Consider the following 26045-nt stretch of genomic DNA (forward strand, 5'->3'; position numbering starts at 1 on the left):
AAATTTGTGTTTCTCCACCACTTTTCCTGATGTGCCTACATCTTGTGAGTTGGTTGTTTGAATAAAAAGCCCAGAATCTCTTATCTCTTGTTGATACACACACACACACACACACACACACACACACACACATATGTGTACATATATATACACACACATATATATATGTGTGTGTATATATATACACACACACTTATATATTCTACAAACAAAATAACAATTCAGCCATAAGCATGAAAAAAATGCCAAAGATATCTTTAAAGAATTTTAAATACTGCAATGAAAATAAATACCCTGAAACTTTGAGAAAAATTCTAAATACTCAACAAAATTTGTTTCTTTAACAGAGGTGTGTGTACATTAAAAAAAAAATGTTTAGTTGCTGAGGCTGTAAATTCAATTTTTTTTTTTTTTTTTTTTTTTTTTACGGATTTTCCCTTCTATTCTTCCCTTCAGGGAAGTGAAAGCATCTGCCATTTTGAGTGCAAGGATTTTACTTGTATGTGGGAGAAAAAATATACACCTTATGGTGTGTTCCTATGCATAGTTATTTTTTCTATGTATTATTGGTAGAAAAATAATTCTAGATTCAATATTTCAAAGAAATTCTATCTTCCCAGAGCTAATGCATTATTGATTTTATTTATTCTATTTTGTTTATATCCAGATAAATAGGTTTTAATAAAACAGGAGACACTGTCATCTTAAGGAAAATTGAGTTTTACACTTTTTTTATTTTTGGTGGAGAAAGGATACATTAAAAATAGTGCCACCTGTAGTAGAAATCATTATTTCATGAATGCTTAAAAATGTAAGTGAGGCTGACATGAGTATTGAGGCTTTGAGTATGAGCATTTGAGGCTAAAATGAATATTGCTATTTATGTATATTGTAATATAATTTAAAGCATACAGGAACTGTAAGTATTATTATATCTAGGGTGCTAGGTGTAATATCACTCAATAAAATTAAATAGATTTAGATATAAGAAACTCTATTTTTATTCATTGAACAATTAAGCTAAGTTGGTGATATTAACCAAACTAATAAAATTGTGTTAAGAAAAGTGTCATGCTCTGAACTGAAATGCCCCCAAAATTAATAAATTGAAGCCCAAGCTCCCATGTGACTGTACCTGAATATAGAGTCTTTGGAAAGTAATTAAGGTTAAATGAGGTTACAGGGTGGGACCTAATCAGATAGGATTGTGGCCCTACTAGAAGAGGAAGAAAAAGATATCCCTCCTTCTCCCTCCATCCCTCTTATCCTCTTCTCCCCTTCCTTCCCCCACCCCTCCCACTCCCCCTCCTTCTCCACCATGTGAGAACACAGTGAGAAAGTGGCCGTCTGCAAGCCAGGAAGAGGGTCCTTACTAGACTGACACCTTGATCTTGAACTTACCAGCCTTCAGCACTGTGAGAAACAAAATGTTCTTGTTTAAGCCACCTAGTCTATGGTATTTTGTTATGGCAGCCTAAGCTGACTAATACAAAAAAGTAATATATATTGAACTGAGGCAAGTAAAATGATTTAAATTCCAAAGACTATTAAAATAGAAGGGTTTATATATTTATATAAAAAGAATGATACATTAAGATATCCTCTGTTTCCATAAAACAAAAACCACTATTGTTGAAGGTGCTTGGAAGATTTAAATATGAACAATTTTTTCTCAGAAAAGGAATACATGACTTCTGCCATTTTATAATATGATATTTGTACATATTCCCTTTATCACTAATGTTTCTAAATCTTTATTTCAAAAATAAGTGCCTGCCCCACATTTTTGCTGTGTTCTGTCATGCTTTTAAAGCTAAGTATGATTTCTTAGTCATCGTTCATTTTGCTTTAATGATATTACTCAGTGCCAAATGGTTAAATAAACATACACTTCCAAATATACATTTTCAGGGATAAATAGGTCTTCACATCATCATAAGAATCATTTACTCCTTAATAATAATTAACGACACTAATAGGACACTAATAATACTAATAAGTATTAGTTATTAGTAAAAATAATTAAGGACACTAATAAGGACACTAATAATAATCAGGACACTAATAGTCTTCTAATGTCATTTTTATTGTTTTAAATTCAAAGTGATTTATTCTACATTACTTTATGTTAAATTTACTCTTGCAAAGGCAAAGATTTTGTGCAAATTCTTCAAGGCAAAGAAAAGGCCCAGACAATAATTTATATTTGAAACAGCTAATTCTCTTTCAAAACTTTAAATTAGAAGGTTTTTAAAATATAAAAATAAAGACTGTCAACTAATATGAATGGTGATTTTCAGATTTTCATTTGAATCTAAGACTCACTTTCTCTCAGTGATAAGTAATTTGCAATTTGTAGCTTCAAGACATAACCTTCAATCTACTTTCAGGGTGCAATATTAGAATTCTGCCTCTGCATGGCTACTTCTCAAACATGGGCAAGCACTTACATTTGTGTCTAAGATGAAGTGACAATTTTCTCATTGATGTTGTTATATTCAATAAAGTTGGGAACCTGAGCCGTAAAAACAGACTCTTTTCTCCCCACTGGTCTCAGTAAAGCTCTATGTAGAATGTATCAACTCCACTGTACCTAAATATAAGTCCTAAATATAAGTAGGTATATTAGTTTATAAAATTACCAGCCTTTGAGTCATCACAAGTAACTATAGATAATGAAAAGAAGGGGCAAGTTTAGAACAAAGAAACCCTTTTAGAATTATCTGATGGACCAATAAAAATCTCTCTGAGCTGTACATATTTTTTAATGTAGACTGAAAAGAAGACCCTCGCTGATTAATTACTGTTTCTTAAGAACTGCAAATTGGAATTTATCTATCTCTCTCTTTGTCTGTGTATGTATATATGTACGTATCTATGTATCCATGTATCTATCTATCTGTAGGGAGTAAATGATTTAGCCTTCCTAAGACATTAATTGTGCATAATTACTGACTCTTACTTTACAATATATAAGGAAAGTGGGAAGTAGCCAGTGCTTATGGTTTCAGCATGCACACACCTTTGCTCCCAGCTCATTATAATGCAATTTCAAAGCCGTTACTCTTTCGTCAAGCTCTTTAGGGTTTTCTGTCTGCTTCTTCTGTACAATCTGACGTCCAGTTTTGATCACCATTTCCACTTCAGACTTCACTTCACTCAGACTTTTATACAAGTTCTAAGTTAAAACATAAAACAAAACAGAATAATAAGCAATAGTGTCTAGTTCATACTATTATTAATAAAAAGAAACAGGAGTAGAGATCACCTGAATTGCTATTCTATGGTTACAGTTTTAATGGAGTAGCATTTTGCAGCTGTGGTCAATATCCAGCTTTTGCATTTTCTGTTGATTCAGTGCTTCTATTTGTAATTATATGTACACATAAAGACACGCATATTATGTAGTTATACTTACCAAAGTAAGGGTACATAACACATATATTTAATTCTTCATTCCAAGTTTATAAAGATCATTTCTAAAAGTTATATAATTTCTATTGGGTTGGTCAAAAGGTTCCTTCAGTTTTTAAAGTAAAAATGAAAGACACATTTTTCATTTTCACCAAGAACTTTATTGAACAACACATTCACTGTTTTGTTCCACTACCTTCTGCCATTTTTCATGCAGCTTCATAATTTCATCTTCCCAAAATGTCTTATCTTTTTGAGCAAAGAACTGTTCCAGGTGGCTTTTACGGTCTTCCAGGGAATTGAAATGTTTTCTATTAAGAGAATTTTGTAAAGACTGAAATAAATGGAAATCCGAAGGTGCAATGTCTGGTGAATACAGCGGATGAATCAGAACTTCCCAGCCAAGCTGTAACAGTTTTTGCCTGATCATCAAAGAAACATGCGGTCTTGCGTTATCCTGATGGAAGATTATGCATTTTCTGTTGACTAATTCTGGACTTTTTTTGTCAAGTGCTGCTTTCAGTTGGTCTAATTAGGAGCAGTACTTGTTGGAATTAATTGTTTGGTTTTCCAGAAGAAGCTCATAATAAAGGACTCCCTTCCAATCCCATCATATACAGAATATCACCTTCTTTGGATGAAGATCGGCCTTTGGCGTGGTTGGTGGTGGTTCATTTCGCTTGGCCCACGATCTCTTCCATTCCACACTGTTGTACAGTATCCACTTTTCATCGCCCGTCACAATTTGTTTTGAAAACAGAACGTTTTCATTACATTTAAGTAGCGAATCGCATGTGGAAATAAGGTCAAGAAGTTTTTTTTCGCTTAACTTATGTGGAACCCAAACACCAAAGCAATTCACATAACCAAGCTGGTGCAAATGATGTTCAATGCTTGATTTGGATATTTTGAGTATGTTGGCTATCTCCTGCGTGGTATAACACTGATAGTTCTCAATAAATGTCTCGATCGCTATCAACATCAACTGGTCTACCCGACCCTGGAGCATCATCCAGTGAGAAATCTCCAACACGAAACTTTGCAAACCACTTTTTTTTTTTAAACATCTTTATTGGTGTATAATTGTTTTACAAGGGTGTGTTAGTTTCTGCTTTATAACAAAGTGAATCAGTTATACATATACATATATCCCCATATCTCTTCCCTCTTGCATCTCCCTCCCTATCCCACCCCTCTAGGTGGTCACAAAGCACCGAGCTGATCTCCCTCTGCTATGCGGCTGCTTCCCACTAGCTATCTATTTCACGTTTGGTAGTATATATGTCCATGCCACTCTCTCACTCTGTCCCAGCTTACCCTTCCCCCTCCCCGTATCATCAAGTCCATTCTCTAGTAGGTCTACTCCTTTATTCCCGTCTTGCCCCTAGGTTCTTCATGACCAATTTTTTTTTTTAGATTCCATATTTATGTGTTAGCATATAATATTTGTTTTTCTCTTTCTGACTTACTTCACTCTGTATGACAGACTCTAGGTCCATCCACCTCACTACAAATAACTCAATTTTGTTTCTTTTTATGGCTGAGTAATATTCCATTGTATATATGTGCCACATCTTCTTTATCCATTCATCTGTAGATGGACACTTAGGTTGCTTCCATGTCCTGGTTATTGTAAATAGAGCTGCATTGAACATGGTGGTACATGCCTCTTTTTGAATTACGGTTTTCTCAGGGTATATGCCCAGTAGTGGGATTGCTGGGTCATATGGCAGTTCTATTTGTAGTTTTTTAAGGAACCTCCATACTGTTCTCCATAGTGGCAGGAGCAATTTACATTCCCACCAACAGTGCAAGAGGGTTCCCTTTTCTCCACACCCTCTCCAGCATTTATTGTTTGTAGATTTTTTGATGATGGCCATTCTGACTGCTGTGAGATGATATCTCATTGTAGTTTTGATTTGCATTTCTCTAATGATTAATGATGTTGAGCATTCTTTCACGTGTTTGTTGGCAATCTGTATATCTTCTTTAGAGAAATGTCTATTTAGGTCTTCTGCCTATTTTTGGATTGGGTTATTTGTTTTTTTGATACTGAGCTGCATGAGTTGCTTGTATATTTTGGAGATGAATCCTTTGTCAGCTGCTTCATTTGCAAATATTTTCTCCCATTCTGAGGGTTGTCTTTTCATCTTGTTTATGGTTTCCTTTGCTGTGCAAAAGCTTTTAAGTTTCATTAGGTCCCATTTGTTTATTTTTGTTTTTATTTCCATTTCTCTAGGAGGTGGGTCAAAAAGGATCTTGCTGTGATTTATGTCATAGAGTGTTCTGCCTAAGTTTTCCTCTAAGAGTTTGATAGTGACTGGCCTTATATTTAGGTCTTTAATCCATTTGGAGTTTATTTTTCTGTATGGTGTTAGGGAATGTTCTAATTTCATTCTTTTACATGTAGCTGTCCAGTTTTCCCAGCACCACTTATTGAAGAGGCTGTCTTTTCTCCACTGTATATTTTTGCCGCCTTTATCAAAGATAAGGTGACCATATGTGTGTGGGTTTATCTCTGGGCTTTCTATCCTGTTCCATTGATCTATAATTCTGTTTTTGTGCCAGTACCATACTGTCTTGATTACTGTAGCTCTGTAGTATAGTCTGAAGTCAGGGAGCCCGGCAAACCACTTTTGACGTGTTTGATCAGCCACAGCACCTTCTCCATACACTGAACAAATCTTTTTTTGCGTTTTTACCTTTCTTGAAATAATAAAGCATAATATGCTGAAAACGTTGCTTTTTTTCTCCCATCTTCAATATTAAAATGGCTACACAAAAATTCACCAATTTTGATGTGTTTTTTTTAGATGCATGTTGATATGACAGCTGTCACAATACAATCTAACAAAATTGTTTTGAATGAAGTTAAACACAACTAAGTGCTAGTGGAGCCATCTTACAGTAAAAACCAAACGAACTTTTTGGCCAACCCAACTTTTTAAATGTTACAATTATATAATTCTAGCTGTGAGTTTGGAAAAATTCATTTACTCATTCCCCAGGTATTTGTTGAGTGCCTGCTTATACCAGACAGTATTTGAGTCACTAGAGAATCAGTGGTGGCCAAGCCAGACACGTTCAGTGTTGTTCTCATGGTGCTACATTATAGTCGGGATAAAACATCTAAATTTCCAGACCATAATTTCAATATATATTAAATCACATATAAGGAGGGAAGGTAATTTTAAATGTTAATTAATTATACAAATTTATTTTCTTAATGGGGCTGATTAACTAACTATAGACTGATATAAAATATTATGTAAAACTCACATGTACATCACAATTATAAAGAACACATATATTGGTTCACAGTAGTTTACTGCCATAACAAATCCTCATGAAACAAATGTCATAGCTTTCCCTTGTAGTTATTTTACTTGGAAAGATATGTGCATTTGAATGTATGTATATATATATGTATGCATGTGTACATGTACATATGTATATGTGTATATGTATACATGCATATGTAATAGTTTACTTACACATTGCTGCATTAAGTTGTTCAGTGGTGAGCCTGAACAACAAATATTTATTTTATTGGTACTAAGAAATAAAGTTGCTAGTAGGTAATTGCTGTTATTTGGGAGTTAGGAAAGAAATTAGGTTTTTTTTTTCTTTTCAGTTTGAAATCAGTGTTTAAAACAAAGCATTTTGTAAATGCTAAGCAATTATCCTATTAATTAAGGCTACATACATAAATATTTCCACCTTAATCCCTTCTTTGATGATTGCCTGATGTTATTATTCCTTTATTAATAATTGTGAGTTCTTTCTGAATTTTCCATATGATTTTTTAATTCATTTACTTCTATCTTAGGAATTATAAATTTATCTGGGTATTCAGAAACACTTAAATAATTAATTATCACACTGGGACTGAATTCTTGAATTTTGGAATCAGAGATACTTCCAAATGACTTACTATTTAAATTTTTTTAAATGTCAATTATTTACCTTTATGAGGAAAGTTCATTCAAAGTACTAAATAGCCATTTACATCATATCATTCAATAGACAGATAAAATATTTACCATTAAGAAAGGAAAATAGTCTTTATATTTGTCTGTGTTCATGTTTGTAAGACTTTTTTTTTTAAGGCCGCGCCATGTAGCATACGGGATCTTAGTTCCCCGACCAGGGATAGAACCCGTGCCCCCTGCATTGGGAGCATGGAATCTTAACCACTGGACCGCCAGGGAAGTCCCTGTAAGACTTTTTTTAACAGAACAAAAATTACTTGAAAGCAAAGGCCATGATTATAGTATATGTAAGAGAGCATCTTAAGTAATGAAAAAATACAAAAGTTGTAAAGAAAATATATCCTTATGGAAGAACGACTTGAATTGGTCCTGACTTTTAAACCAGAACCAGAAACAGATTGAGTAAATACTGTGAACTGTTTCCTCTGTACTGAGTCAGGGCATAGTAACACCTGGGTGCAGGTAGGGTTTTTTTGTTTTTTGGTTTTTTTTTTTTTTTTTCAGTTCATATTTACTAGCAGACAAGTTTTATGAGGTACCACTAGAGACCTGTTCCTAGAAAAGAATGAACAGCTCTCCCTTTGTGAATATACTTAGCCATGATGATAATGTACGTGGGTCATTTTGCTTTCAATTTTTTTTAAATGTAAGATGAAATATGCTCCCATGTATTCCTAATGTTACTTACCTAATACCAGCTAATATATAAAATGATATTCAAAATTTCTTTTGGGGGTGAGAATATTTATAATAGTGATGCCACTGAAATGCAGCCTGTGTTATTAAGCTATGTTACTGAATAAAAATTACTCCATAATTTTTCACCAAGAAAATTTTTGTTTAAAAGAATGATATTCTCCCATTCATAATGATATGACTGAAATGTACCCAAGGGTTTCTTTTTCATTTATGTTATGGAGTAGAAGCAGGAACAATACTTAAACACAAAGTACTAAATAAACTTTTTTCCCATTAATGTTAATAGCACTGTTTTTATTTTATGTGAATTTCTACCCTGATACTCCATAGTACACATACATTTATAATAATACTTATATTACTCTAGTAGATGCCCTCATAATTCAGCTTTACGTTATCAGAAGAGTCATCTGACTTGGTGAATTTTCAATAAGTGGAACAAAGAACACTGCTCAAAATCCCCGTAGTGCAGATTTACACTACAGGCTAATAGTCGGTGCCTCTTTATTCTGTCTTTGTGGTCAGGCAGAATTTCACTGCATATCCAGCCCTGATATTTAATGGAAAGATACTAGGGTTTGGAGTAAGTGTGCCTGGATTGGAATTTTGCTTTTGCCTTTCACTTGCTGTTTGTCTTTAAATTCTCTCATTTAATCTGTGGCCTTGAGAATTAAAGGTGACTTGTGTGGATCACTTAGCTTCCTTAGCACTCATTTCTAGAATTGTTTTTACTACTGCAGATACTGCTGTTGTTGCTGTTTCCAGACTAACATATTTCTTTCCAGGATTTCCATGTAAAAATATTTTCAAAGTTCCATAAGAATTAAACAAAGGCAATTTCCTTTATATTCTGCACAGTCCTTGAAAAATTATAGACTCAAAGAAGACATTTTCAGAAGAGGTATTAAGTGGCTACTATTTCAGTAATAGTTCTTGTCTCTCAATACACCTGTGCTAATTTTTGTTCGTATACCAAATATTGTTCCTTATTCCAATAAGGAAAGTCAAGGGGTAGCTGCATATTTGCCATCTGAAATACATACCACACAATGATTTAATTGTGACTGTACTACTTCCTGTTCAACACTCTTTGTTTCCAATGCAGGCAAGTGCATCTTCACTTCATCTAAAATCATCTTACTTTCCTGTAGACGCTGCTCAAAATTGGCTGGCTTCTGGAATAATCGAAACTTCATGGAGACATCTTGCAATTTTTTCTGTAAAGAAAAAGCACCAATTTAATTTTGCCTTCCAAACAATAACCAGTCATATTCTTGTTAATATATTTTCCTTTATTCTGGAAGATATACAAGAATAAAAATAAAAACAAACTGAAGAAACCCTTTTTTCATTTGTCCAGCACAAAGAATACATGCATTTGGGAGAATTCAGTAATTGTTCTTAATGTGATACTAAATAAACGACAATTTATTAACCTATTTTATCCTTAAAATGTGCAATTCAAAATAGTCTGTATCATTTATATATTATTTGTAGTTTTCAACTAATGCCCTTAATTCCAATTTGCTAATAAGCAAGTTATCTAATATACATTATATTTTAATATCCAACTAAAACAAGCTCCTTAGTTAATGGAATAATACATACCTGTGTCACTTCAATTTGGGATAGTACCCTTTGGGCCGCTTCCTTTCCCTGGTAATGTTTCTTCATTTCTTCTAAGCTGATCTCATGACTTGTCAAATCAGATTGGATTTTCTGTCGGGAGGACAGCATTATAAGTCAGCATGCTCTGCAAGTTACTGCAAAGAACAACTCACCTTCCAAGAAAATGGAATTCGAAACTCTCTCAAAACATTATTACAATGTAGCCTCTTTCAAAATGACAATAAATTGATTTTTTTACTTATCAAAAGTTATCAAAAATGAAATAACTTATTTATCTCCTATTGGGCTTATTAATAAAAATAAATTATTCTTTTGAATCAGTGATAATGAATAGCTGTTTCAGATATAATTTTCAGTAGGAAGTATCTATTTGTATCTAACATGCGAAATTTATATTCTTTTATCTTTGTATTTACACTCAAAGCTGACCAAAGATGTTAGCCTTTATTTAAAAAAAGCCAACTATGGCAGTGATAAGGCATAATGAGAAAGTTGAATGTGGACAATATTCCTTAATAGTGATCTTTACTCAGAAATTCTATGCCATATTTCAGTTAAATTTCAGGGAAGCTAAGTATCTAGGAAAGGGAAGCTAAATGTCTCGACTGGCCTTGCTTTTTGTCTGATACATACTTAATAGCTTCCTACAGAGACTGATTTTTAAACTTTAAATAAATATAAAATATTTATATATTTTCTAAAATGAGTAAAGACATTTTTGATCAGGTTGTATTTAAAAGTATGTCTGGGGGCTTCCCTGGTGGCGCAGTGGTTGAGAATCTGCCTGCCAATGCAGGGGACGCGGGTTCGAGCCCTGGTCTGGGAGGATCCCACATGCCACGGAGCAACTAGGCCCGTGAGCCACAACTACTGAGCCTGCGCGTCTGGAGCCTGTGCCCCGCAACAAGAGAGGCCGCGATAGTGAAAGGCCCGCGCACCGCGACGAAGAGTGGACCCCGCTTGCCGCAACTAGAGAAAGCCCTCGCACGAAACGAAGACCCAACACAGCCAAAAATAAATAAATAAATAAATAAAAATCCTTCCCTCTAAAAAAAGGAGTCATCATAAAGAGAGTAAGATGGAAAAAGAATTAGGAAAGGGAAAAGGAGAGAAAAAAAGACCAAAAAAATTGTTTAAAAGTATGTCTGTATTTGACTTATACACTTCTGAGCCAGTTACAGGAGTGGGTCAAATCCGGTAGTGTGCAGAGACAAAAACAATAAATTCATTCATTTCTTTCTACCAGATCCAGCAAAAATTAGCTACTGGTCAAATTATTCTAATTTAAAATTCAGTCATTGTCAGATTATCGTAAATAAGAGAAGAAGAAAATGATTAACTTATACCACAGGGCCCATAAAATTTCCATGCAAAACAATTTGTATAATGCATATTAATATAACCTAACTTACACCAACTGGAGTCAATTCTGGCACATATTATTAGAAAATAACATCAGTTTGCTTAGCAGTTACCACAGAGAACTACAGCCCTGAAATGAGCAATGAGAATTATTCCAAGAAAATGGGTTAAGTGGTGAAGGACTTTTTCAGAATACAAGGTTATAAATGTACAGATACACCTTAATATTATTCCTTAGCATATTGATCCTAATAATTATAAAGGCAAAGTAATTACAAATTACTTAAGTAATTAGAATTCTGGTTTAAAATAAAGAAGAGCAAAGCCCCAAGCAAATCCATTTTTTTTTTTTTTTTTTTTTTTTTACTATATATGGTATCTTCAGTGGTTGAACTACGACATTGCATAAGAAATAGTGGTTATGTACCTTTTCTCCAGGAACCATAGAATTTGGGGGTTAGGGATCCATGTCAGTGCATAGCATTGTTCATACACCTAGAAATACTAACGAGTCTGATAAAATTTAATGGGAGTATACACAGTAGAGTAATACTTACAGGAGAGTTAATAGATGTCATAGGAGAGATGATGTTAAAGTAGACTATGAATAATTAGTAAGCATTGCTGGGGGCATCAGATGCTTTAGGAGGTTTATGGTCTTAAGTTCTCAGGTGGAAAAGTCTCACCCCCTCAAAATGGTGGGTCAATAACAGCCATGTCTCTTTCACATAACTCTGGCCATCCACAAGTCATGGAAAATTAGAACATGAAGAATGCTTGTGCCCAGTTAGGTCCATCAGACTCTCTCTTGGAACTGACAGGAGAAAGTCTGGTCAAGCTCTGTGGGCGCTTGGAACTGTGTCACGTATGAGACTGTGCTTATGAAGTCCCTAGTTTGCACTGTCAGTTTAGGAAGAGCAAAGGCCCATAACCAGAGAGAGAAGTAAGAAAGAGATAGTAGAACAAAAATATTGATGGCTTTCAATCATAGGCTGAAGCAGATAGCGTCTGCCAAAGATGGCTGCAACAACAGTGTCCGTAACACATACTCCTCTTACCATTCCCCCACTAAGAGGTAGAGTTTATTTCTTCACCTCTTTAAATCTAGATCAGCCTTCTGATTGCCTTGACCAGTAAAACAGAGCAAAAGTAATGCTCTGCCATTTATGGGAAAAGCCCTTAACTGGCCTAGTGGCTTCCACTTCTGCCTTTTTGGAACACTCACTCTTAGGATGCCCCCTCTTGGAACCCATCTGACATGCTGTGAAAAGCCTAAGCCACATAGAGAAGCTGTGGAGAAGTGTTTCAGTGAATAGTCCCAAGTGAGCTTTCAGCTCACAGTGAGTATCAACTGCTAGACATGAGGGAAACATCTTGGGCATCCAGCCTATTTGAGCTTATAAGTCACCGTAGTACCAGCCAACAAATGCCCGCAATCACAGGAGAGACCCCAAGAGAAACCATCCAGCTGAGCCTTCTCAATCCACAAAACCATTAAGAGAAAATGATAATTTGCTGTTACAAGTGACCAAAACACAGGTTCTAGTCTCTTCCTAGTAAAAACGTTATTCTTGCCCTTGGTTTCCATGAGACATTCCTGTGCCCTTATGACCAGCTCCCCTGCCTCATTTTTGTTTTGGCTTTAGTTAATTCATTTTTGTTACTTGTACCTAAGTGTCCTAAAGAGTACACTGGATATGCAAGGAGATGAGAGTTTTAAAAACAAAAGCATTCTTGAATGAGGGAAAACAACATGTGGACAAGGCACTGAACCACATGAAGAGTTTGGGAGAACTGAAATAATGCATAGAGAATTAATGCACATCTGCAGAAATATAACTAGAAACGTAGGTGGGAATGAGGTATTAAATAACCTCATGGCCTAAATGAAAAGTGTCCAGTTTTTTTTAATATGAAGATAAAGTTTAAAGTTTAAAAGTGATCAGAATCACAGATAATGGTTTTACTGCTAATACTTAATCTAACTATTAAGGCAATTCATAATGAGAGAATTCTTCTATAAACTCAGTAATACTTGGATATGAATTTGTATTTTATTAATCATCATATATAGCTACATATGTGTGTGCATTTTTTTAAAAAGAAGCAGCATCACTTGTACAAACAGTATTTATTTTAGTGCACTCAAACATTAGAGGGAAATAGAAAGGGAGGGTCAGGAGAGAACCATGGAGAACAGAAAAATTTAGGGATGGGAGAAGAAGGGAAACACCAAAGAAAGATAAGGAACAGTCTAAGAGAAGAAGAGGAACAACCAGGAAAGAGAGAGGGTGCCACTGAAATCAAGTGCTGTGAGAGCTTTAAGAATGAGGGAGAGATCGACAATGTCAATTTTGAGACAGATCAAATGAGATAAGTACTAATAAGGGCATATTAGCTGGTCAATGAGCACTGTAGCCAGGACAGAATCCGTAGACGGTAAGAGCAGAAATCAGGTTTTCAAGGGCTGAAGACTGATTAAGGACAAGGAAATACCCTTATAAAACAGTTTAAATCATTTTTGAAGACTTTTGTCTCCCCACATAATGAAATGTAGGTCAGTGAGAATTGAACACGTATTAAGGCCATATGAAAGAAGCCAATGGACGAAGCATTTTTTTAAAGCATGTATGAAGATAATTGATTAGAAAAACCTTGGAGGAAATGAGAGGAAATGGAATAAAGGGCAAAGATCAATAATCAGTGGAAAATATTGACAGGTGGAGAGGTGCCACTCTTTCAGAAGCCAAAGGTAATACATAAAGATTTTGGATGTGGAGAAGCAGAAAGTGTAATGCTTCCTACTTGATGCTCTCTGGGAATCAGAATAGTGTTAAGAGAAATCTGGATTTAAGTCTCAGGGCTCTGACTTGCCACCTGGGCAAAGCACCAAACTTTTTTGAGCCTCAATTTTCTCATCTCTAAACTGATGGTGATAATGACAAGCCAGCAATGAAGCATTATAATAATTTGTAGGCAGAGTATCTGGGAAAATTCTCATGTCTGCAGTAGACAACTATACTGGTTTTGGTAAAAAGATGAGAGGCGATAGTATATGTAAAAATACCTGCTCAAGTTGTCTGCACAAATATCTACTCATAAATTGTCAGTGTCATTATATATCATTTGTCTATAAGCATGAGCCCCTTGATATCTGCTGAGGATGAGAGAGGAGAGGATTGAGGAGGAATCAAAAGGAAAGTGATGAAAGTTGCATAGCCATTACAGAAATTGGGAAAGGAAAATGATGAGTGAAAAATTAAAAAGATATTCAGAGAGAGCAGAGGGCCCAAATTATATACCTGTAACAGTATCTGTCCACATGTATTTGACTAATTCATCCATTTGGCACTCAAGGTATATATAGTAGAGGAAAAAATGAAATATACACCTAATTCCTTTAGCCTTTTATACTAGAGGGGTGAGAGAAGAGCACTGAAAGAAATAATCATTATTATCATCATCACCAAAGCGGACACCTGTGTGACCTTATGTCCCAACAGTTCACATATATTCATTTAATTATCTAATCAAACTAAGGTATTTACCATCCTAAATTACAATTACAAATGAGATTAGAAATGTTGACTTGTCCAAGGTAAAGTTAGGAAGTAGCAAATTCAATGCCCTTTAAACAACTATACTGCCTCTTAAATTATGATTTAAAAATAAAAATATCCTCCAATTGGACATTTATCAGAAAAAACCAGACATCTAATCTTATTTGCATACTAATAATACTTAGCTTATCCATTCAATTCAAGAAGGAGATTCTGCATCTACCACCTTATTCCACACAGTGAGAACAAACCATTGACCCTATTCTTAAAGAATATCTGTTCTAGGGAAACAGAACATGGAGATACAAGTAAATTACAAAGCAGAAATATGTGCAATATAATGGAAAAAATCATGCTATGCCATAAAAGAGTAGAGAAATATTTATTTCTACTATAGAATCTGGTAAAAGTTTAAGAAATTGGAGTAATTTAAGTTCCATATGGCTGATAAGGGGTTTTTAGAGGGGTAGATAAGATAATAAGAAAATGGGAATTCATTCCAGGTTGTGGGAACCATGCTAGAAAAGACTGAGTTTGGAGTGTGCAGAATGTGAATACTTAGTTTCACGGAAGAAGAACTGGATGTGGGTAGAGTAAAACTTACTATCTAGAGGAGGAATTAATGAAAAGCAACTGAACCTTAAGTTTCAGGGCTGGTTACTTGCAAAAAGAATTATTCTATAACAGTATTTAATTTTCCATTTGTAATTTGTATAGTTTTTTTTTCTTAAAGATTGCCCCCTCAGAGCTGCCTGCAGTAGCATAGCATTACAAAAGAAAACCAAAATAATTTAAGTGATCATTGAAACACAGGTCTTCTGATGATTAATTCCACATTTTTCCAGATGAGCCATACTGTTGTCATGACTTATAAACAATAGGAACAACAATAACTTATAAAAACACACGACCAAAAACAACTTTTATCTATCACAAGGGGATGTGAAGGACCATGTAACACGTGAAAGGAAAGTTTGGCAATTTGGAAGTTTCAATGCAAAGAATTACATGGACTTTGAAATGGTCATGTTTATATCAAGCAGTTACATAGACTGTTGGGAGGATGAATTTCTATACTCTTAGAAAGGTCACCACTACTAAAATCATTAAAACTGAAAAAAAATGATGGTTGAACATCATATAAAACTGAGATTTTATCATAATTTATAGGCAGCATTTCTAGAAAAATTCTCATATCTGTAGTATGATTCCAATAGGATTAGAGATCAAAATTTCCTTATAAATTGAGTATATTATGTATGAAAGGAGCACAGGGGCTAAATATATTTTGTAAATTAAGGATAACCATGTGTCCGTGCTACAGAACTTCTCAGAATATTTTATATATGAATATGCATTAATATCCAAGAGGGATACAGTTCTTTGCTCAAATTATCCTTTTGCTTTTCTTTGGCAGAGTATATCACACAAGTAGATTTGGGAAGAACTATCTCATGTACTTAATGTATATATTTAGTGATAACAATTCAATTCATTATTAAGATTATAAGATAAAAATGGATATCTATTTCCAATTGATTCTACTTTGGGAAGGCTGTATAACATGCATCACACTTATACTTAGCTAGCACCTTTAAAAATTGATTCCACAATTCTTACTTTCAACTGATAATTCATTTTTAGTTTGTACTTAGGATATATTTTATCACCTACTTTATTTAATGTCATCAGATTATCATTCTGGAACTACATAATTTAAAAATCCTTATCACTTTAGGGCAGGCTTATTGTGAAATAGATAAGTGATTTGTTTAAATAACAGTATTATGGAAAATTATAGGCAAAATGGACAATCTCCCATTTACAAATTCCTCTTAAAAAAAAGATGAATATTACATCGTCTTTCCTGATACTATAATCAGACAATGAAAAAAATAACATTTAAAAAACTTTTTTAATGTAGAAGAAAACACTGGGATTGGAAGATTTCATCCAAAGGATAATGATTTCCATAGTTGGCTACCGGATTTCTAAGGTCTGCTAAAGATCTAAAGACTGTACTATTTGAGTTCTATATTCACCTAAAATATACATCTACCAGCATACGGATGATAAGTGTTTGAAGAAAATAAACAACTGATCTTGTGAAACTGTCAGCTTCACATAAAATCAGTAATTTGTAAAAGAAACAAAATGAAAGGAAGTAGCAAATGAGTGCTGCTGATTTAGAATACCCATGTATGCTCTAAAAGGAGTTCTCAACCCAATACTTCTCAGGATCACTAGATGTTTTTCATAAAAGTGAAATAATATAAAGCTAATTATATCGTCATGCTCTTACCAAAAAAAGACATTTGACAATACAGTAATTATGTTCATAACTAGCACTATATATTGAAAGTAGGAAAAAACAGTGGAAATGAATATAACCATTTTTTCCATTAGAGGTGGTAAAGGGCAAATTAGAAAACTAAAAATCAATGAAACATTAATGACATTTCCAATATAGCATTTTACAATTAACTGAGCAGAGAGCAGGGCTTTTTATCATGATTTACCTCATCAGACCATTCTCATATATCAAATTAATGACAGAAAATGGCAAGCAAAATTAAGCTGTAACTGTCTAAAGTATTTAATGGAAAAAAGGAAACTTTGTATCAAATAATTATTGAAGCTTTTCTCACATCAAATAAAGAAAATGACTCCAAAGAAAATAACTAAAATATTTCAGAAAGAAAAATATTAGAAGATGTCAGGTTAAGACTACGAATGGAGAAATTTAACAGTTAGACGAGTAATTTTTAAAGACAGTAATTTTGATATTGTATCCTCAAGAAGGGGAAATAGCCACATACAACACATATTCTAAAATTAAAAGAAGAAAATGTACTCGAGGACCTTGGATACTTTGTGCTTTTAAAACATGTGGAACATGAAAAAAATATAATCTTTCACATCTTCTGCAACTCTTGCTTGTGATTATTTCCCACACTATTAAACGCGTCAAAATCACAATAACAGTCATTCTATATTGGGGAGTAATCAGTTCTACATAGTAATACACAGGGGCAGCATTTCAGTGTTAGAACAGATTTAAAATTCATTGCATTGTGTTTACCATTATATCTATATTGCTGGGTAAAAAGAAAGGAAAATATTTGTTATGGTTATGTGGAGTTTAACATCGGAGCCCAAATATCTATAATAGCTCTCCATTTTCTTGTTCTGTGATTAAATTATTTCATTATTACATAAATCCAGAATGAATTTCCCTATGCAAGTTTATACTGTCTAATTCATAAATCAGTGAGGTAAGCTGTAAAGTTAGACTGTTTTGAGTCGTTTGGCAATCAAACGTGCCTATTTCCACTATAAAAGTCTTTTTTATTCCATAATGAAATCATAAACTTAATCTGATAGACCAAACTCTGCATTTAGGTCTTTATTTTTTAAACACTGATTTTGAGAGTTTGGAATGTTTACATTTAAATATGGCCGAATATATTTAAAGTGAGTTAGAAGATTTAGGTTAAATAAATACAGGAAGACCTCAGTTATGAATTATTTTGATGCGCAGCTAATGCAATCATCTTAAATTAACAGCTTTCTTTAGTAAAAAGAAGATCCCTCTTTTCTGTTTATGGATATTCATTTCTCTTTATTGATATTCATTGGGATGGAAAAAGAGATGGAAGGAAGAAATCTGGTCTGTAGTGAACCTGGAATACCTAAAAGTCCTAGCTTGATAAGCAAAATACAGGAGCACTTTTCTATGATGATTATGAGATCCTCTCCTTTGATGGTAATTTGTTTGTTTCCTAAATTGTTCTTTTTTTCCCCCTCTACTCATGAACATAAATCTACTATGTGGGATATGAGGCTGCAAAAGATGGGATCAGGAACCTGCCAGACAAAAGAAATAGAACAATTTAGCTATTACAATCACTGTTAAGCAACCCCACTACTTCTAGTGGTAATATGAGTAATGGGGTCATATTCTCCTCTATAAAATGTGCATCATCAACCCATAATGATGTGGAGCATTTCAACAGGTACCCATGTTAGACTGTTCTTACATATTGGAGATTCAAAATATGAGATTACTGGAAAAGGGAAAAAAATTACAGATTGAAGTATCTGTGTAATCTTAAGAATTAGAGACATTTACGTGGCTATTTAGACACAGTTATCATGGCTCCTACAATGATTTAGAGATACATACAAGGTAACTGGCGCATTAACGTATGTGGAATTAGGGCGAAAAAAAAGAAGAAAATAAGAAAAACTAAGCCAAGTTCATCTTCAAACATCCATACTGAAAATTCTACTTGTCTAAATTAATTCGTTCATGTAGGAGTTCTCAGCTATATTTTCTACTTTCACTCATTTCCCATAAGAGTAAGCAAACAATCAATATAGGAAAGTCACCAAAGTCTGACTTCCACCCCAACTCCCTCCCATTGAAATCTTGTCACAGCCATAGGTGAGAATGTCAAAACAGCGGTGAGAAGTGTGACGTGAAAAAAAGAGACTGCAGCTACTCAGCCATTACCAGTAATGAACTATCAAAAGTGCTCAACCTTAGCTACACATTAGAATAACTCAGGGTGGGGAGGAGTTCCGAAAAATTCTGATGACTGAGTCCACCTAGAGATTCTGACTTGATTGGCCTGGGGTGCAAAGCTGGGTACTTGGATTTTTGCTTCCAGACCTTAGGTGATAAAACTAAATCTCTGTGTTTCACAATGTTCTTTAGGAAAATTAAATAGATTAAACAACTCTATTCATGCTGTGTGCTTCTCTGCAGTTATCAATTTGATGATTTTATTCTGTAAAGTTGTTTCGAAGAAACACTCATAGGGTTTTTTATATTTAGTCATACTATTTTTGAAATATGTCTTAAATTTTTGATTTGTATATCTAGAAGATAAAATTTCTATATCTAGAAGAGCTTTCCCTATTTGCTTTATTCTATTTGAATCAATAAGATGTCATCTTAATTTTATACTTTAATAAAAACCTCTCTTTAAATATGCTGGCATTTTGATGCTGTAGTCATATGATTTAAGAATTTGGTTTGGTTAAGAATTATTTTTTTGAAATAAAATACTCGAGTCAACGTATGCTCTGATATTCTAGCAGTATGTAGTTTTATTGTCTAAAAGGTTAAACTTTACTCCTGTAAGTTCATGACACTAAATAAAAAAGTAAAATATGTTTAATCTGATTTAGAATCAGAAGGCCCAATTTGCTCATTATGACAGATAACTGGTCAATGAACATGCAGAGGCAGTGGGAAGCTCATTGCTGCCCTATAGTCCTAAATGCAAATAGAATGCAAGGAAGTGCCTTGCTCTACATCTACTTTTACATATAATAAGAGTATACCTGTCAAAATGTTTTACACATTGCACACATTTCCTTAATACTGAAATTCGTTTATACCTGAGAATCTCAAACCACCTTGAAAGGCAGAAAAAGGGAGACTCTTTTTAACAGATTTAAATTTAGTAGTAAAACTACCAGTGCGCCACACGGTGGAGTCAAACATCCACAAATCTATGTGGCCAATATGTGACAGGAAATCTGAGCACAGATTTAAGATGGCCAAATATGGTAACGCCATTCACTTTGTCCTGCTTCTCGGTGATGTATTAAAACAAGTACTCGATTTCTGAAAAGGGAAAGCTAAGCCCATTAATCTTTTAATTAGCAATGAACTCTTCTGCAAATTTACAGAAACACATTGAGTAAAAATTTTCATTTATACATAGGCTTAAATTTACCCTCCTTATATATACTTAGAAAAACGTCCTTTGGTGGTATTCTTAGTAGGTTCTTTGTCTGACACACTGTGCTTAAGTGCTTACTTCACAGACAACCCCTTTATCCTCTACTTGTTTCTTCCAAAGGAGGTTCAAATTGAGCTTCAGGAAAGCCAGTCCTTGAAGTAAATCTGAGTACTTGATAACTCTGTTCTAGAAAACAATTCACTTTGCTGTCATCTTAAAATAAAATCTTGGAGAAGAATATTTCAATAGCTTTTGGGTGGCTTGCATTTTCTAATATTATATATTACCATTTGGGGAATTCAAAGTCAAGAATCATCTTGAAAATGCAGGTGCAACCAGAAATGTAGGGAAAATGAATCTGAGCTTGTTAGTACTCTAAAATCTCTTTTTTCAAGTAGATTTGAAATTTCTTAATCTACTTGTGTGCTGTTATCTGCAAGTATTTTGAACTGCTATTAATAATATTTTTAATATAGTTTTTATTTGGGATACCAAAAAAAATCTTTATATAATGTTATTAAAAACTAGTATGTTATATTCATGTTTACGGAATCATGTATTTATATCTAAATAAAAAAACCACTCAGGGTCAACAACCTTTTAAACTAAACAATATTTTTTTTTCTAAAAGTTCCCATTTTTTTCCTAAGACAATAAGAGCTTTTGCCAATCTCAAATTTGCTACTCATAGTTTCATTCTACCAGCTTGAAAAAGTAACTCTATATATTTTACAGTACAAATAACTGAGTTTAATATTTATACTGGTCAAATTTTTCCTTAATTACATTCAGCAAGTTATGAGCAATCTTTAATCAAACATTCCTCCAAATTCATGTCACTAAATTTTAAAAAATAAGCGGTTCTACTCTGCCTTTAGTTTATAATCATGTCGTTCTCAATTCAGTAAAAATTTCCCATTCCTACCATGCATTTTTCTAAAGCCTACCTAAAATACTTTGTATGTGACTCAAATCGGAACAGTCTTCAAAACAGATAATGCTAGAGAACTTGACTACACTATGTTAGTTTGAAGAAATGTGTATACCGGGGAGGTTACATACTGCCCTGGTGAAAAGACTGTCCTGAGGATTTTATCATCAAAAACTTCCCCAAACGTCACTTTCTTCACCTCCTATGACAATGGTCAATGAGGAACCCCATCACTCTGGACTTTTGCAGCCTATCAAAGCTATCTGTACTCTGTCCCATATTCTCAAGGACGTTCTTGGACAAACTTAGACAATATGGAAAACTAACCCATGCTATTGTGTACACTGATGCTTTGGGCACCAATTTAACTGTGATTCACTGCACTGTAAAGGCACAATAACCATAACTTATAAATCCAGTATTTTACCCCCAAATTTATTTTGAAGTGAAAACATTCAGGTATCTCCACCAATTAGTGGGGAGAGGGCCTTGGGGATGGACAGATAACCTTCTAATGATCTTCGCATTATATCGTATCAGTCTGACTTATCCTTGGGTATTGGGTTCATACTATGTACATAAGATGTGAAAAGTAGCTATCTATAATTACTGTAGATATAGTAGCTATCTGATAGTACCTTACTATCAGAAAATCCTAAAGACATTTAAATAAATAATTCTTATGATATTTTACATACATGTAAATGTTATTTAAAAATAGAAATACAGCATTACTTCCCAAGGTGAAAGTTAATTTAGATATAGACTAAATTTACTTGGTATAAAGTTGACTTACATTTATTTTCATTCCTATTTTAACTCTCATTCTAGAAAAATTAGTTTAACACATTTCATAATTCAGATTGAATAGTGTTGAATGTATAGGTATGTGAGTAAATATGAGTATAGACATATTAGTATTAGTAATAAAATGCAAATTTATATCTCTAATTTCTTGTTATTAACTACTTGCAACACATTAAATGTAGAGTATCGGTCATATGAATTCTAATTCCAAGATAAAGATGAGTTGATAATAAAATATTTGATGCTGCATTTTTAATACTACCACCAAAAATATTTTCTTTACAATTGACATTCCTACGGTTTCCCTCTAGCTCAAGTATAGTTTGAAAATTGGTAAACAGCAGACTTCAGTGTGATACTGCCCTGGTCTTTTAAGTGTCTCTATTTCAAATTCCTCCATTATGTACGTTCAAAAATAAATCTTAGAGTACTAATATAGAGCTCTTTTTTCCCCTTACCTCCAAATAGTCCAATCAGTTGATCAAATAACCCTTTGTACAACTAGATGAATAAATTTTAAGTTAGAAAGTTACTAATGTCTTGTTCAGATAATAAAAAGAAAAGAAAAGAAGCTCATTCTAGGTTCTACTTGCCTGGGCTTCCTGAGGCATTTGAGCTGCGTCCACTTTGTCAGCAATATAAGCTGCCAACTGCTTGTCAATGGATGAGAGGGACTCCTGAATTAAGTGTAAGGATTTTTCAATCTCCTGGGCAGACTGGATACTCTGTTCAAGCAACTTTTGCCTCCTCACGGCCTAAACAAAGAAGAAACAGGAATGAATCAGTTCAATATTTACTGGTGATAGTTTTTCTGCAATCCTTCTGCAAAGCAAATGAAGATTCTAGATTCTTCCCCCATCACCTTTTTATAAGATAGATTTCGCAGCTTCCTGCCACTCATTCAGCTCTACTTAAAAAAATGAAAATCAGAATAAGAAAAAAGAGTTAGCACACAGAACTGCAGGATCAGGAATCTCTGCAGGACAAAAGCACAGTATTATGTACATCAAGGAAAGAGGCTGGGAAAAACATTAGTGAAATCATCTCCGTCATTGCAATCTGTTGTTCTCAGGCCGAATGTTCCTCCTGATCTCATTATATAGTTCAAGAGATTTGGTTTACTTAGAATAGGGTCATCGTCATCACAATCCAATTCAAGATAGATAATCCACTTCTACCAGTGAGACACATATACAATCTGTTCAGAATCAGCTCCTTTTCAAAAACAGAATTTTAGATAACCATTTGGTTAAGGATTTATTTTAAATACTATTTCAACCAGTTATGCATGGTCTTTTTTTTTGCCTCTACTTTCTTTCACAATTTGGATTATGGAAATTGCTTGTGCAATTGGATTTGTGTTACTGCTGAAGTAGAACAAATAATAAGTAACCCTAATATAGCTGCAATTAATCTTGATTGTTACTATAAGCATGATTAGGATAATTTAACACTTTTTAAGTATAAATAGCATGCTGAACAGATTGCAGAGTCTCCCTTCAAGGATCTGTTCACCTTTAAAAGACTGGTTATAAAAGGAATGAGACAGACAACTTATTGAGAATTCCTTAAGTTATGCATCATAATCAAGGATTTTTCCTCATTATACAATGTGTAGGCATGATTATCTGGTACAAAAGAACTATCCTTCCCACAGACCATGATTAGGGTTTTAAAAAGAATCCTGCTTTTTATATTATATAAAGAATATTAGATATTATATGAAGAATATAAATGTTGGCTCTTAAGTTTAAAAGACAGTGGAGATGTCAATGTCCTTTAATGAAGCCAACTTGGAACACAGCGTTACTCAAGTGAGAACAAGGCTAAAAGCATCTGGACCAAAGGAAAAGGAGCTGGGAGACCTGCGATGCTGCAGGAGCAAGGAAGGTATTCTCAGTATTTCTACCTACACCATAAACCTTCAGGATTCTGTCCTAGGCTTTTCTTTCTCCTCATTCTTTCCATACCCTTAGCTACAATTACACCTCATATGCTCACAACTCTCAACTCTGCACCTCCAGTCCAGATTTCCCCCTTTGATCTCTACACTTGCATATATATTGTCATACTTGACAATTCCATTTGGGTGTCCCACAGCCATCAAAACAACAACAGAACCAAATATGGACCCACTGTCCCACCTCCCCAACTTGCTTTTTCTCTTTCTCCGTATCTTTTTCCCTATCTCAGTGATTTACAATTATGGCCTTTATTAGCCATAATTTTGGATATTTCCTCTTCTTCTATCATATCCTTCACCATTTTGCAATTAATGAGTCCATCGATCACCAATCCTTTCTTCTACCTCCTAATATTTCTTGATTCCATCCTTTTCTCCCTCTCCCCACCACCACCATTACTCTACTTGAGGTCATTAGCATCTCTTGCCTCAAACATGGTACAGGACTCTTGGCTGGAATCCTGCCCTGTCACTACTCATCTACAAAGAAGCTACAGTATGTTCTTCCTAAAATAACATAATAATTATCTGCTTTAATCTTCTAGTGATTCCTTATTTTCCTTAGGATAAAAGCCGTACTCAATATGGCTCGAAGTCCTTTCACAGTCCCTGCGGTATCTTCTACTACTTGCTGGCGCTATAGAGAAATTTATTTTTCATTTCCCAGCATACATTATGTTCCTCTTTACACTTGGTGTTAAACATGCTGTTCCCTTTTCCTAGAACAATCCCATGCCCAACTTCCTTTTACTGGCTAATTTACATTTATCCTTTGAGTCTTACCTTGGAAATGTGGACATCTCCCTCTCCAGGTGGCTGTCCCTGACACCCTGTGTTCTCTCTTGCCCTTTTATTTCTGTCTCAGCATGTATCACACTATATTGTAATTTCCAATTGCCTAACTATGTGCCAGGCATCAGGGTGCTCTCAGGTTTTCTTTTCAAATTACTCAATAGATTCAGGCCTAACATTGAAAAATTGACCCTTGGCCCTAAGGCAAAAAAGGGATTCTTTTTAGTGGGCTGGGATTTTGAGAGACATTTGACTTCTCCAAAGTCTGGAGTGGGGATTTTCTCAAAAATTATAGATTCTTGCCTGTTCTGTTTCAAGTTACGAAGAAAACTTCAGGCTCTTAGTTGAGAAAAATTACCTAGGAGGTTAAAAAATGCTATTCATTAATATTTCTAGGAAATAAAGAAGAACAGATGTCAGATGACTGATTTTACAAAAATATCATAATATGGTTTATGATCATCTTTTAGTAAATGATACACTTATTTATTTTACTTATCTTTTTGTTTATAAGTATGTGTCAATGAGAGCTGGATATGTCAAATGTTTTGATCTCCAACATTGTTTTGTTTTCTTTTCCCTAAGTAGTGAAACATTTTAGCCAATGTTAAAATTAAACCTCATTTCTTTGAGTGATTTTTGTAGTAGATGAACTAAAAAAACAAACACAAAAGCAAAAAAACCCTATGTCCCAAATTCTGATGCATATAAAGGAAAACAACTATACATACTTGAAATTTCTACTTGGGGGACAGCATTAATTGCCACTTTGAATGCTGCTACCTTGCCCAAGGTAAAACAATAAGGATTAACTATTTTCTCATGGACAGTGGCTGGGGGTGGAAGTCCTATAAGAGATGTGCTAAAACCAAATCCAACTCCCCTGGCTCTTTAGGAACTAACATGGAGACACAAGAGAGGCCACTAATCTGCATTATTTACAGCCACACTGCACTGCACAGACTGTCCTGATCCAGAAGTTCTATTATCTGGAATTTGAAGTTCAATGGGCCAGGCACTTAATGCAACTATTTCCTTTCAGTTTTTCTTTGTCATCCAAGAAGAGGTTGTAATTTGTTCAAGTACCAAGTAATAAGAATACTTAATTTGTGCCATTTACAGCAACATGGATGTACCCAG

At 34.2% G+C, this 26045-nt stretch overlaps 1 protein-coding gene across 6 annotated transcripts in view; it reads right to left on the bottom strand.

Moving 5' to 3' along the window:
• The window catches only part of DMD (dystrophin), a 2476968-nt gene that overhangs the window by 1275776 nt on the left and 1175147 nt on the right, over positions 1–26045 (bottom strand). For all 6 annotated transcript variants that reach the window (XM_059910880.1, XM_059910875.1, XM_059910877.1 and 3 more), the window contains 4 exons: positions 22744–22905; positions 9714–9824; positions 9149–9322; positions 3023–3178 (listed from right to left, as the gene is read on the bottom strand). In XM_059910880.1, coding sequence (XP_059766863.1) covers positions 3023–3178; positions 9149–9322; positions 9714–9824; positions 22744–22905 — 603 coding nt within the window. The remainder of the gene's footprint in view (positions 1–3022; positions 3179–9148; positions 9323–9713; positions 9825–22743; positions 22906–26045) is intronic.

The sequence above is a fragment of the Balaenoptera ricei genome, chromosome X (genome assembly GCF_028023285.1).
Source record: "Balaenoptera ricei isolate mBalRic1 chromosome X, mBalRic1.hap2, whole genome shotgun sequence".
NCBI lineage: Eukaryota > Metazoa > Chordata > Mammalia > Artiodactyla > Balaenopteridae > Balaenoptera > Balaenoptera ricei.